The 12806-nt window shown below is 47.3% G+C and overlaps 1 protein-coding gene across 1 annotated transcript; it reads left to right on the top strand.

Moving 5' to 3' along the window:
• Positions 1–1584: 1584 nt before the first annotated feature.
• Positions 1585–2651, top strand: MAA_09961 (Bromo adjacent region; the record flags this gene model as incomplete). Its single annotated transcript, XM_007827959.2, has 3 exons — positions 1585–1858; positions 1938–2183; positions 2233–2651. The coding sequence occupies 3 exons, from the start codon at positions 1585–1587 to the stop codon at positions 2649–2651; spliced, it is 939 nt and encodes a 312-aa protein (XP_007826150.2).
• Between the last annotated feature and the right edge of the window lie 10155 nt (positions 2652–12806).

The following is a 12806-nucleotide window of genomic DNA, read 5'->3' as shown; positions in this document are numbered from 1 at the left end:
AGTTCTGCGATGATACAACTAATCGTTTATTATCTATTCCTCCTTTAAAGTAGAGGGTCCTTGGAAGAGGAGTTATCTTGTACATCTTTGAGATTGCCACCAAAAGTGGGTAATAGGTCTCTGCCACCATGGCGTGGGGCGGCCTCCAGTTCAGGTTCAGGTTCAGGTTCAGGTTCTATTCCTACTCGGTTTTAGCCGCCACTACAGCAGCCATGCCCGGTAAGCAGGTCCTGGCTGACAGCCGAAGCATCCATCCTGTGAACACCCCACTTCGCCTTCTTGTTGAAACAAGGCCAGCCGTCCCCAGGTTTCCTGCTCTCTACTCCATACTCTACTTTGCTATATACATGTCTTCTGTTGGAGAATCCCATGTGCTATCCTGTCTGTTTCATTCTTCAATTTCCCCATATGTTTCCTTGAGAGTTTTCTGTTTCACATCCTCATGTTGTGGCTCCGTCGGTGCCCGAGGGCACCATGTAATGCGACCGTGACACCTGCAGTCTCCCCCAGCCATCGGCTTCATCTGTTTGCTGATCCCGCCCATGCTCCTAGGGTTCTGTTCGTGCTCTATGTTTTGTGCGTTTCTATTTTGTTGCCTCCGACAGGGTTCCTATGTGGCCATGTGTTCGTTCCGTTAACGCAACCACTGGCGACGCTGACCATAGCCAGCATCATCCACCTCATGCAGTGCAATGCTCCGCTCGTTTCGACATGATGAATTACTGAGTATGAGAGCTCCCACTACCTCAGACCTGGTTAGCCGAGCGGCAAAAGGGGACCAGTCTTCTACCGCCCTGTTTGTCTGGGGGGGAGGGGCCACAGTGGGCAAATCTGTCTGGAATCCATGATATTTTGTGGTCTTTCTGTGTGGCATGCCAGGTACCTGATGGTAGGATGCGCGGAAGGTGATACCGTTCTGTTCAGCATGTCGGCGTAGTGGGACGTCGCAAACGTTGACGAGAAGATGGGCCGACCGGCGAAGCGCTGAAGACCCATATGTGGCCATGTATCTTCTTCTTAGAGAGACAGTAATGTTGGGAATGTTTGGGCTTCGTCGTCGCACTATAGGAGGTGTGTTGTTGCCAGCTGTGGCCGCAGTCGTCGGCGGCAGATGCTTGTATTCGTTGCGTGCTCGTGAATTTCGCGCCCCCTTTCCCGCCCGCCATCGCAACAAGATCTCTGTGGAAGTCAAAACACCACAGGGGAAGATGTTATGACCCGTTGAGGCATATTGCGACCGCGGGCGGGAGTGTTATGTTCCTCGAGTGGCTGTTGCTTCAAAAATTCGTTCTCGCTGTTCTTGCCGATCTTTTTCTATCTAGAGTTGTTGCAGTTGAGCTCGCACCGAGGTTGAGCACAATTTAGTCGCTTTTTAGCATGTTTCACCCATAGCACGTGATGTGGGCCTGCTTTGGCCAACCTTTGGCTGGCGCAGCCACCGCCAATCCTCGACGTAAATATTTCAGTACTAGTCGGTAATGAAACTCCGCGAGAAAACAAAACGACCTGCTTTTGATGAGACGTGATGTCGGCCCCTGACTTATAGACAATACAACGGGGGGAAAGCACGCAGAGCACGTTGAAATGGCACCTAGATCGAGGAAACGGCGTCGAAGTTTCAATGAGGATCGTCGCGGGGGATGTCCATTTACCGTGACTACCATCACCGAGCAGCGCTCAAACCGAGCATCTAAGAAGTCGAAACAAGACGACGCCAACATGGAAGAAAGCCAACGGACCCAGCTCTGGCCCTTCAATCCCGAAGGAAAATTCAATTCGATGCAAAGTATGAGCCTACCTTACATCGTAGAGCCACGGAAGCGGTGGCGAGCGATGACGCCATATCACAACTTTATTCGTAAGCTGCAGAAACACCCCTAACAAATAAGGAGACATCACATAAGGCTGACTCAAAGGATGGTAATCTGTTCTCACAGTAAACGGGCGTAAATACTCAACGCACGATTTCGTATACGTCGCCAACGATGATTCGATCGAGGCCCAGAAGATAGCAAGTAGAGAGGAAGACGGAGGGTCATTGCCACGGTTAACCAAGTATTGGGTGGCTAAAATCCTGGAGATCAGGGCCGCTGACGAACACCATGTGTATGCCCGGATCTATTGGATGTATTCTCCTGACGAATTGCCCCCTAATACTCGATATGGTGAGGAGAGCATTGAAGGTCGGCAGACATACCATGGGAAAAACGAGCTAATAGCTTCGAATCATAGTATGCTGTGGGCATCAGAAAGGTGGAGCGGAGATTTTGGGAAAAGCAACGGAGAATGAATTGGCGCACGATAATCAGTACTTTGTTGACCGCTTACTCGGAAAATGGCGTCACAGGGGCAAAGTCTGGTTCTACTTGAGGTGGAATGATGGAAGTTACGGATTCGAGGAGGAAGTGGACATTAACGAAGACCTTCGAAAGGATTTCGAAACAAAAGCCTTCACGGGATTTCACGAAGGCGCTCATGTAAAGCGTGTAAGAGTACGGAATGGCAAGACAAGCTACTTGACAGGGTTTCTAGGATGCATGGAGGAGTGGGAACTTCCAGTGCAGGCCCTCCATCCGGACTTAGTTGCCAGACATAAGCCAACTAAGAGGGGCAAAGGTAAATCGAAGAGGGGTGGAAGGAGGTCCAGATAGTTTAAGCTTCAACACAATTGCGCGGATCCTAAATTTCACATGCTTATTTGCACTACTTACGAGTTCGAGTCTACAGTACTAGATACAACAGTTGCCTCTAGACCTGGCCTGCGTAAAATACCTTGCTCTGTCTTCCTCTGGCTCTTGTGATGTTCCGAGATTTCCAACGCGTCAACATGCCTAGTGCTTCATAGCACTCCTAGCAGACAAGAAAATTTCCATTGGGTGGCCTCTGTCTCTGTTAGAAATGGCCTTTTGACTGAAGATCAGAAGTTGGTCCGCCCGAAGTAGTTTACGTGTGGTGACATGCGGATTAGCACGCTACGGTGGATTCGGGCCACCAAGAGATGCCCCGGCTGCGGAGATAATTAGGTTAATTGGAACTGGGGAGATCAAGGTCGAATCAGGCATACAAATTTGTATGTACATGGCCAGTTTAGGCTAGTTACGGTTGCAGTGGAGGTGTCGTTCAGGATGGTTACAACTGTTCACAATTCGGCGGGCTTTGGCCTCTAACGCAGAAATACAGTCCCTGCTTTATTGGCACTTTGTCTTCCTGCCGTCATTCCCTGATTAAAGGGATACTTAGAAGCAAACTGGAATAGGCCAGCTCGAGGGGAGCACTGCGCCAGCGTTTACCATTGAATTCTCCCATCTGAAGCCAGTGAGGTCAGTTTACGCGGTGATTCTATCATCCGAAAGCATCTGTTTCAGAAATAACTGGCCAAAATTGGCAGCACCTATATTAAAGGCGGTTTAGGCTAGTTACAGCCTTTGTATGGAGCATGACACAAAACGTCTGGTGAGGCAACTTGCCTTGTAAGCCAGTTTTGGCGGAATGTAGCCTAATTTGGGCTAAACCCTGAACTTAAAATGTATACAAACTGAACATGAACCCTGCTGCGATGAGACAATAATGTATTAATGTTATCGGAAACACTGGCGTTGGGTTCTCTTTTCAAACAGGAAGCCAAAGCGCATCTATTGCTAAATATTGACTGAAATCAAGCACACCCCGGTTAAGACTGATTAAAGACAACATAGGCATAGAGTTTTGTCTTATTCGTCAACAATTCTACCATTGAGTTACAAGTGCTTTCGAAAATACTTCGATCAAATGCGCGATAAAAAAAGTACCCTTTCTGCAGTTACCACACTAGAGCAGCAAAAGAGCTCGTACAAACAACAGCATTAATGCTCCTGAATCCCCTCTGGACGCGTAGCTGACCCAATGTAAAATTACCCAGCGTTCCTGCTCGCAATCGGACTTCCAGAGCATCCACACTACTGCATAACAGCTTGCGGGCCAGTTATCCGACCCTCATGTATTCTGGTGGCCCTTGCTCTTGCTTGCTGTACATCGGCGGAGCGACGGAACTAGCAGGTTCATTCATACTGGTAGGGCTTCCCGTAGTGAGCAAAGTTCCATTTGTGCTGAAAGCTGCATTGAAGGGCATGTATATTCTCAATGGCACTACTGCACGGATCTGGAATACAGGTTAATGACAAAAATCTTGTTTATGTATGAGAGGAAAACCCCAGTCAATCACCTTCAATTCATGCCCATCCAGTTCATTCACAAGCATGATTACTTCCACCTCATGTCTCACTATGACTTCATTGTAGGCAAGATTTTGCACACAATCGCCAAGCCTTCTCGGTAGGGCTACTGAAGCGCTATACATCCAACCTTTTCCAACCGAACTTAGCGTAATATCTCGCTGGATTGTCGAGTTCGTTGTAATACACTTTCTGGCTTTTGTAGGGGGGCTCGGGCGATTTTCGATTGAAATATCGCGAATTTCAATTATCCTCAACACAACATCTCCGAGTGTTATCCCGGATTCGAGGGGATAGGCGCATAGATTGAGTTGAACCGTGCCACCGAAGCTTACAGCCTTAGGAAAAATACTGATAGAATATTTAAGCTTATCGTCCCATGTGAGCTCTCCGCCTGCAGATTGAAGTGGGTCGAGAGCATCTAACGCAGGAGTGCGTATGATGCGAAGATTTCTGCAACCATTCAACATAAGCGTCCCTTTGTCCACAACAATAGCATCAACTCGATATATCAAAGATATTTCCGCTAAACCTTCAATGCTTTCGGCTAAATCGCTCGGTAGACAAAACTCGAAAGGGTACTTGTAGTTCCCGATTGGCAACAGTAGACCACTACCTTTAGGCCAGAGATGTTCTGAGACAATCTCTACTGATCTTGAGTTTGTACTTCGAAAGCCTTGGCGAAGTCTGTGCCACAAGGGGCGAGCTTTGTTCGATATGTTTAATATAGCCAAGACGCGCAGGTAGATATCCTCAATGAATCCTGGTGCCTTAAGACAGATATCAACAAAACCAGTAAGAACTTGTCCAGCGGACTCATCAATGTTGCCCCGGAATACGATGGTGTCGTTATCGAAACTTGTAGGGACGCATGGACAGGTTAGCTGGGAGCGAACTTTGTCAGGATCCGGACAATCTCACTGTATAGCACACGACATCGTACTCTCGCCACTTCGGTGAATGGCGTTATTGTGAAAGCAGTGTACGAGGAGAAATCGGCTCACAAGGTCGTAGAATAAAGCTCCAAACATATAGTTCAATGTTGACACACCGTTATTTAGAATACGAAAAAGGTGACTTTAAAAGTTGGCACGAATACACGCGGATGGAATGTATTGTCGCTATAGGTTGTAGAATTTCGTTGGCACTTAGAGAAATCTCACAGCGTCCAGTTTCAGATGCACACTGCACCCTTATAGAGAGGCAAACGATGGGAGATATTTTGGGCTCTAAATCCAACATATGTGGAGGCAATAACATAGTGCAGAGAGCCCTGAACTTGTCAAATTCGATCGACTCACACCTCCTTGGATAGAGGAACTGGGGAGGGTATTGACCCATTCGACTGGATCTCGAATCTCCATTTGTTGCAATATTCACAACTTAATATCGCGTGTAGCATCATGTGTAGACCCGCAATAGGGTGAGACACCACGGATAGATATCGTGACTACCAACGCTCCCCCTTGTTTCCTCCCTTGAAGAAGAGACAGATTTGAATTGACTTTTATTGATAAGCTACCCCTATTGCAGTACTGCATTATCCCTTTGAGGATCCAACACCATTAACATTAAAATCCCAGTGAAACAAATATACGCACTATGATCCTACAAAATGACCAAACTACGGAGATACATACTACAGACTTACCAGGACGATATCCGCAAAGAGAAGTATAGCAGTCGAATCGACGAATACAAGGGGTGCCATTCGAGAGGCAGTTCAATGTGTGCGTGCGGCTGTCAGACAAGCGGCCAAGCATATGTTCCGGGCCAGTCACGAATATACCTGATAGTTGTATCTGGGAGGAGGATAGCATATGCGAATCGCCCGGTCCATTCGCGAAGGGCCTGGGCCAACCACGAATATCCACATCCGGCACTGGCCCGGTCCAGTCGCGAATGCAAAGTAGTGGTGTGTGCCTAGATTAATGTCTTGACAGACTGACCATCTACTTCCCTACTTCCTTGACTTCCTGCATACTATACAACCAATGGGTCAAAATGGAACCAACAATTGCTCTGATAAATCCATTTCCAAATGATGTTCGGAGTGCATTCAAAGCCTACATTCAGAGCCTAGCGTACACCAATAGAGAGCGCATAGAATATACCAAATGGCGGGAGTCGCATATCTTCCTTGATAATCCCCACCGCACATAGAGCTTTCTCCGGATTTGAACTGATCAACAACCGGTTACATCGCAGGCCAGATTCTAAGCATCCAGACCCACGATATGTGGTTCCTGAGAATGAAACTTTTGATACAGTTGCCAACTAGCATTTACAACTACTTCATGCTGGAAAGAATAAGACTTGGGAAGCGGTGCAGCAAAAGTTTTATGGTATTGCTCGTGCAGATGTTGAATTTGTTACTAAACGTTGCAAGAACTGCGCACTTAATCGACCAGCTGCGGCGAAGGCTCTATTGGTTCCCATTGTTACTAGTCGGGCTTGGGAGCGTGTGCAGGCTGATCTGATTGATATGCGACATGAACCATCAGGTCAATATAAGTGGATTCTGCATATCAAAGATCACTTTTCCAAGTATACCCAGCTATACCCATTGAAAAGTAAGCACGCAGAGCCAAAGGAGTTTGCTCGCTTCATTGCCGCCTTCCTGCCTCCTAAGATTGTCCAAACCGACAATGGAAAAGAGTTTTAAAGGAGCCTTATTGATCTTACTGCGTAAGTATGGGATCCAGATTATTAACGGAGCGCCGAGATCGCCCCAAACCTAAGGCTTGGTTGAGCAAGCCAACGGAGTAGTGGAAGCAAAAGCTTAGAGCTTGGAAAATGGATAACGGATCTACAGAGTGGGCCAACGGAATCATGGAAGTTACGTTGGCAATGAACACTCAGAACCATTCTACTATTGGGTGTGCTCCTGTGGAGCTGCTCTTTAGGGAGCGTACTTCCTATATTGACTGGCTAAATCAGCAACAGCGAGTAGATCTTACCGTTGGCATCGCTCAGGAAGACTCTACCCAACCTCCGATCTATACCCTCAGCCCCAGCCTCCCACTCCCAGCCCGGCAATCAATTTTGGGGTTGGTCCAGGCAGTTCCCAGATTACCATGCATATAAGCCCAGAAGCGGCTTTAGGTTCCGAAATCAACATGCGCATATCACCACTAACTCAGGGCTCTCCGACTTACGAGTCGGAGAAGAAGCAGACGAGCCGGCAGAATACAGATCAAGTAATCGCAAAAGCTCAGAAGGCAACCCAGAGAGCAAAGCTTTGAATGATGCAGAAGGACTCTAAGCAGCACACAATCCAACACTTTGATATTGGAGATATTATTTCTATCAAGGTTCCCAGAGAAGATCGAACCTCTACAGACAACCGGCGACTATTTGGGCGTATTCTAGAAGAGCCCTACGCCTATAGATACAGGATTTTAACTACTTCAGGAGTTATTAAGCGATTAATACCCACTAAGGGATTGAGCGCAGTGAATGAATCTCTGTGGTCAGACATCAGCATTCCTCGCACTACTGAAGTTACACTTACAGAAGCAGCTAGAGATGCTTCTACTAGTGCGCGAGTAGGGGCGTCATGCCAGTGTAAGGGAGTATGCAAAACAAAGAGGTGCAGATATTAAATACAAGGGAGATAAAAAGTGTACAGTTCACTGCCACAGAGATGATCATACCTGTGGAAATCAATCAGAGCTAGCAATTGGGACTGAATTGGCGTTAGTTGAACGACCGAAGAGAAAGAGGGCGAGGGCAGATACTGTCGGATAAGGCTGCCTCTGTTGATTGAACAAGCAGACTTGACGTAGTTGCTAGATGTCGTAAAATCATCGATATCAGTAGTTGAGAGGCTGGCCAGCCACCCTGATGAAATCAGGTGGCTGGGAAGTCTTCTAAACTAAAGATAAAAGACATGAACCCTTCTGAAGGATAGAAAAAACAACAATAATTTTTGCATTCAAGAAACAAGCTTAGTTAACAATGAGTCTCATAACGTGACAGATACAGTGGAGTTCAGGTTCAGCGTCTAATGGATGAAAGCTATTTGACAACTTGGGCAACTTCTGGCTTCGAGTAACCCAACATACTGTGCGCATGTTAGTATATTCTCACGAGTCCATAGCGTAAACGGCACTTAGGGGCTAAATACTACACACTGTGGCCAAATCACGCTAGCCAAATTTGGAACATTTTTATAACAAGCTTTATTGACGGTGAACCTGGACTCTACTGTACAGTAGGAAACAGTAACTAAATCAAATTGGGTACTTCATTCGCGACTGGACCGGGCCAGTGACGGATGTGGATATTCGTGGTTGGCCCAGGCCCTTCGCGAATGGACCGGGCGATTCGCGAATTGAGTATATTCGCGACTGGCCCGGAACACGTACAGCTCACTCCTGCAGGACCAACACTGCAATTTTGAGTGCGAGGACAGGCTTTCTGGCCCCGAAAGGGTTAACAGCACGAACCACACAATGGCCCCCCACAGTCTCCAAGATGAGGCGGCAGAAAGCCGAGAAGTGACCATTTATGACTCCCAACCAAACCCAGCAGGACGCACCACATTTGCTCCAGAGGCAGGGGTGTGTGGCTGCCTCCTGCCCCTGAAGCTCCACATACCCCTGTCCCATACCCTGTCCTAGAATGTCTGTGAATCCCAGCCACGGACAAGGTGAGGTTCTTGCAGCCACAACCTACTGAGAGGCAAGTATTAACCTGGCCGTGGACTAGTGGCAGGGGCTCCCTGCGCCGTTTCATCTACCCTAGTGTGAGTCCAGCAAGCCATCGTGACCCTTGTCAATGTCAAGTTCTAGCCAGAGGATTGCTATTGTCACACCGTTAGGCTAAATTCGTTCGCCGAGAAGAAACGGGAGTCCAGGACAGGGTTTATCCCAGCCAGAAAGGGACACACTCATTCGTTTTTGTGCTACTATTATTCCAAATTTTCCCGTACCCGTAGACCAGCCCTGAGTTGGGACGTTTCGTGGGTAGAACAAGTTCGGTAGACTGGCAAATGAAGACTGTCAAGAGCCAAAATCTGAGTTGTGACAGGAAACAGGGGACCCGGCAAGCTATACGTACACTGGTGTGAGTCATTAATATCTGTAGGGGCCTGCTCAACACCCTCGTTCGTGGTAAATTCTGGCCAAGGATTGCTACTACCACCCCGTTCTTGCGTGCCGCACCAAAGAGAAACAGAGTCCCGCTCCACGAGGGCAGGGCGATCAGAAAGAGGTCAACTTTTCTGCGCCTACACATATTCCAAATATCGCCATCCTCGTTGATCTGCCCTAATAACGCTGAACGATGCACGGAGCAGAACAAGGACGATGAAATCGGCACGTGTGTCCTGTATGAGGTTGCAGCCACCAGCGAAGGTCGGCACAACCAAGTTCATGAGGTTGATTGGTACTGTAGGTGCCTTCTCATCTTCACAAGATCTTGTTGACGGCACTGTGATAAACTACGCTACGCAACCACCGTATCGTATGGTAGAAATGTCTATTTTCCGCTGTTTTCATTGTGAGAATTGACCTGTCGTATGTATAACACCACTCAGTAAACATTCAGGCAAATATCAGCCCACAATGGCAAAAGCCCTTTGCCGCGTTACGATGACGGGCAGACACAAAGTCAGCTCTAAAGTACGCTTGCATATTAAACTAGACCCAGATTTCAATTAGAATTGAACGCCTTTGAGTTGCATTTCTATTTATTTTGGAATTCAATTGTGAGACTATTAATATTTTGTGCTTAAGGTAGAACAATAAGCACCACCAGTACCAGCGGTCTAGCACTGGAACTAAGGAAGATTCAAAGAAACTCGAACTTGCCAGAAAATAACTTTATCGCTCTTGCACGTTAAGCTCTGTTTACTCAATGGCGCAAATTTCCCGGCAGAGTAATGCTGACCGCCGCCGGGAAAGAGACAAGTGTCGCCTGAAGCTGTCACAGCACATAAGTAAGTGAGCCACAACGAATCGAGATGGCCTATTTTAAGATCAAATAGAGGAACGACTCGGCGTTGTTGTCAACCCATCTGAAGTTAGACTAAACCCTCGACCTCATGATGCGTACGTTTGGAAATCTCTCCCTGGGCATGAAAAAGTTTTTGCTCCAATATTTGGCAAGAACTTAAGTGACCATTCAATTGGAACCTACCGACTTCTTGTCGAACAAGTTGGCTGCACTTTCGAGGCTACTCATCGAGACACAACAATGGGCGATGCTGAAAGAGGGACCTTGTTGGTAAATTAGCCCTTGCTTGTTCCCGCAATGGTGTTGTTGTGACACACTCTAACGAACTCCTAGCTTTCCGATGCGCAAACAAGCTTCAGTGTAGAGATTGAGCGTTTGACAGCCGAGAATAGAGCGCTGTCGGAACAGATCTGTCAACTATCAAGCGCCTTGGCGAGCGAAATAGAACATAGAAAGGTGGCGGAAGAAGATAATAGACTTTTAGGCGATAAGCTGCGAAATCAACTGCAGAAATATTCGCACGCAGCGGGCTGTTTGCAAGAATTGCTTTCTAAGAATTTCGCGGGGATCGAAAATAGTTTGTCTATTCTTGCCGAGATTCGCCAGCAAGCAGGCGGGGAGACTTGAAATTACTACAAATCACCGAGATTGGTGATATTTTTTGGACGGCTACACAAAGATTACTCCTTACAAATTTCCTCTCGTACAGCCTGAGGAAAATTCGAGAAAAAATCGTTCTTTTTCTTGAAAGCCTCGAGATGTCCAGCTAAACGCCTGCGTTGCAATCTGCCATTGGAATCGAACAAGTCATTTAATGTCATATCTAATAAATATTAATTTTTAAATGGAAGCATTATACACGTGTATTGTGTTACCTCTAGACATTTCCGCACATGTTCGCGGCAGGATGCACACGTGAAATATTGTCTTGTTCAACTATTTGAAACTAGACCCTTTGATCTTACCACACCCTATACTGTAGTTGAAGGGAAGCCACTATGCTAATTACTGTTGTGTCTGCATCCAATTACAGATGGAAAGCGTCTGGAGCTAAGGATATTTCTACACACGTTACATTACCATGGCATTAACATCCTTGTTCTCCGATACCGTAGTAAATATCAGCACCTGATGTACGTACTGGTGGAATGAATATGTAGCAGCATGTGGATGAGTTGACTGTTTTAACCATCACATCAAGTCTTTCGCTTTGATACCGATATTGAGCTTGTATGGCTATTCCGTGTCGCCGTGAGGTCTGTGACCCTGAGCAGCCGTTTCGAGAGGTGGTCCAAGGGATAAAAATGGTGACGCTATGTTCGGGAAAGTAGAGTACTAAAGTAGCCAATCCCATAGCTGGTAGGAGCCTTGCAAAGGGCCACTTTCGGCGTAGAGGAGATTACAAGCTTGGTATTTGGCAGCACCACAACTACTCGCTGCATGGGTCCAATTTGGCCCAGAATCGCGCAAAGAAAGTTCTGATATATCCTATGCTTACACCTATCCAGCCCCCAACGGCTGTAATACATGTATTTACAACATGCATCTGTGCTTATTTCTAATTATTGTTCCATTTACGCAAGGACTGTCGCAAGTAAGCGTGGTGAACCGATGTCCATTCGTCGTGTTTCTGAAGTCTGTTCAACAAGATGTGTCGCAGGTACAGGAGTTAGGCTTCAGCCAGATTTATAGCGAAGCGTATCGGCCTGTTATAAACGGTACTGGCGTATCAATAAAAATAACAACTAATAGGAAGGTTGGTGAGGAGGTTGATGAGCAGAAGCGTTCGGCGGAATTCGACAACAGCCCTGTTACCCAGCTTGAGTATTCCTATGTTCCGTCGAATGGTCCTGTAGACCTATTTTACGACATCTCTGCCATAGACGACTCACCGGAGAGGCAATTCTGCCAATATGGCTACCAGCTCCATACAACATCATTCAGGTGTGACTCAGTTCATTGTCCTACACGGTGTGATGCATTTTGCCCGCATGTTTACAACCTTCCGGATGATAACTGGGCTACACATGGTTGCACAAGCGATGTCGGACTTGAGCTTGTTCTCTGCACTTCTTATACGGATATGCCCTAAGTCTCTGGTCTGTTGGTGTGTATGTGGTTAAATCAACGCTGTACTTTGGACGGATAGTCGGCTGTAGTTTAAACGAGTATCTGTGCCTCCTGGGTTTTGGTAGACTCGCAGTTAGATTGACAGACTGTAACGGGCCAAGCCGCTTGAACGGCGGCTGTGCCGCCTATCACTAACTGCCCCAGCGGGATGACTCTAGAACCTTTGTTCTGTCGTCACCCTCGCCTCGTTGATCCTGTGCAGATAGCTGTTGAGCCTGCACTTGCCTGTTCGTAGCTGCACCAGTATTCTGGCCTCTTGTCCACTGAGGTCGTCGTAAATCGTTCGCGTGTGCTTACCCGGGAGGGCTATGTCGATGCGCTGGGAATACTTTCCTACACCTGGCGGTATCCTTCTCTGCCGCTGCTGCTGCCTGCAGAGCAACAACCTTGTTCTCGTAGCCCGTGCTTGATAGATTGCTCTCCCTTGGGTGCACCCTTCTTTCGTTGCTTCGCGGGCTGCTGCTTTAGCCACCGTGACGACTGTCACGTTCTTGTGTCGCAGCG

This window comes from Metarhizium robertsii (genome assembly GCF_000187425.2).
Source record: "Metarhizium robertsii ARSEF 23 chromosome Unknown MAA_Scf_3, whole genome shotgun sequence".
Taxonomy (NCBI): Eukaryota; Fungi; Ascomycota; class Sordariomycetes; order Hypocreales; family Clavicipitaceae; genus Metarhizium; species Metarhizium robertsii.
Note: the sequence above shows the minus strand (reverse complement) of the source record. Positions and strands in the feature narration are given on the sequence as shown.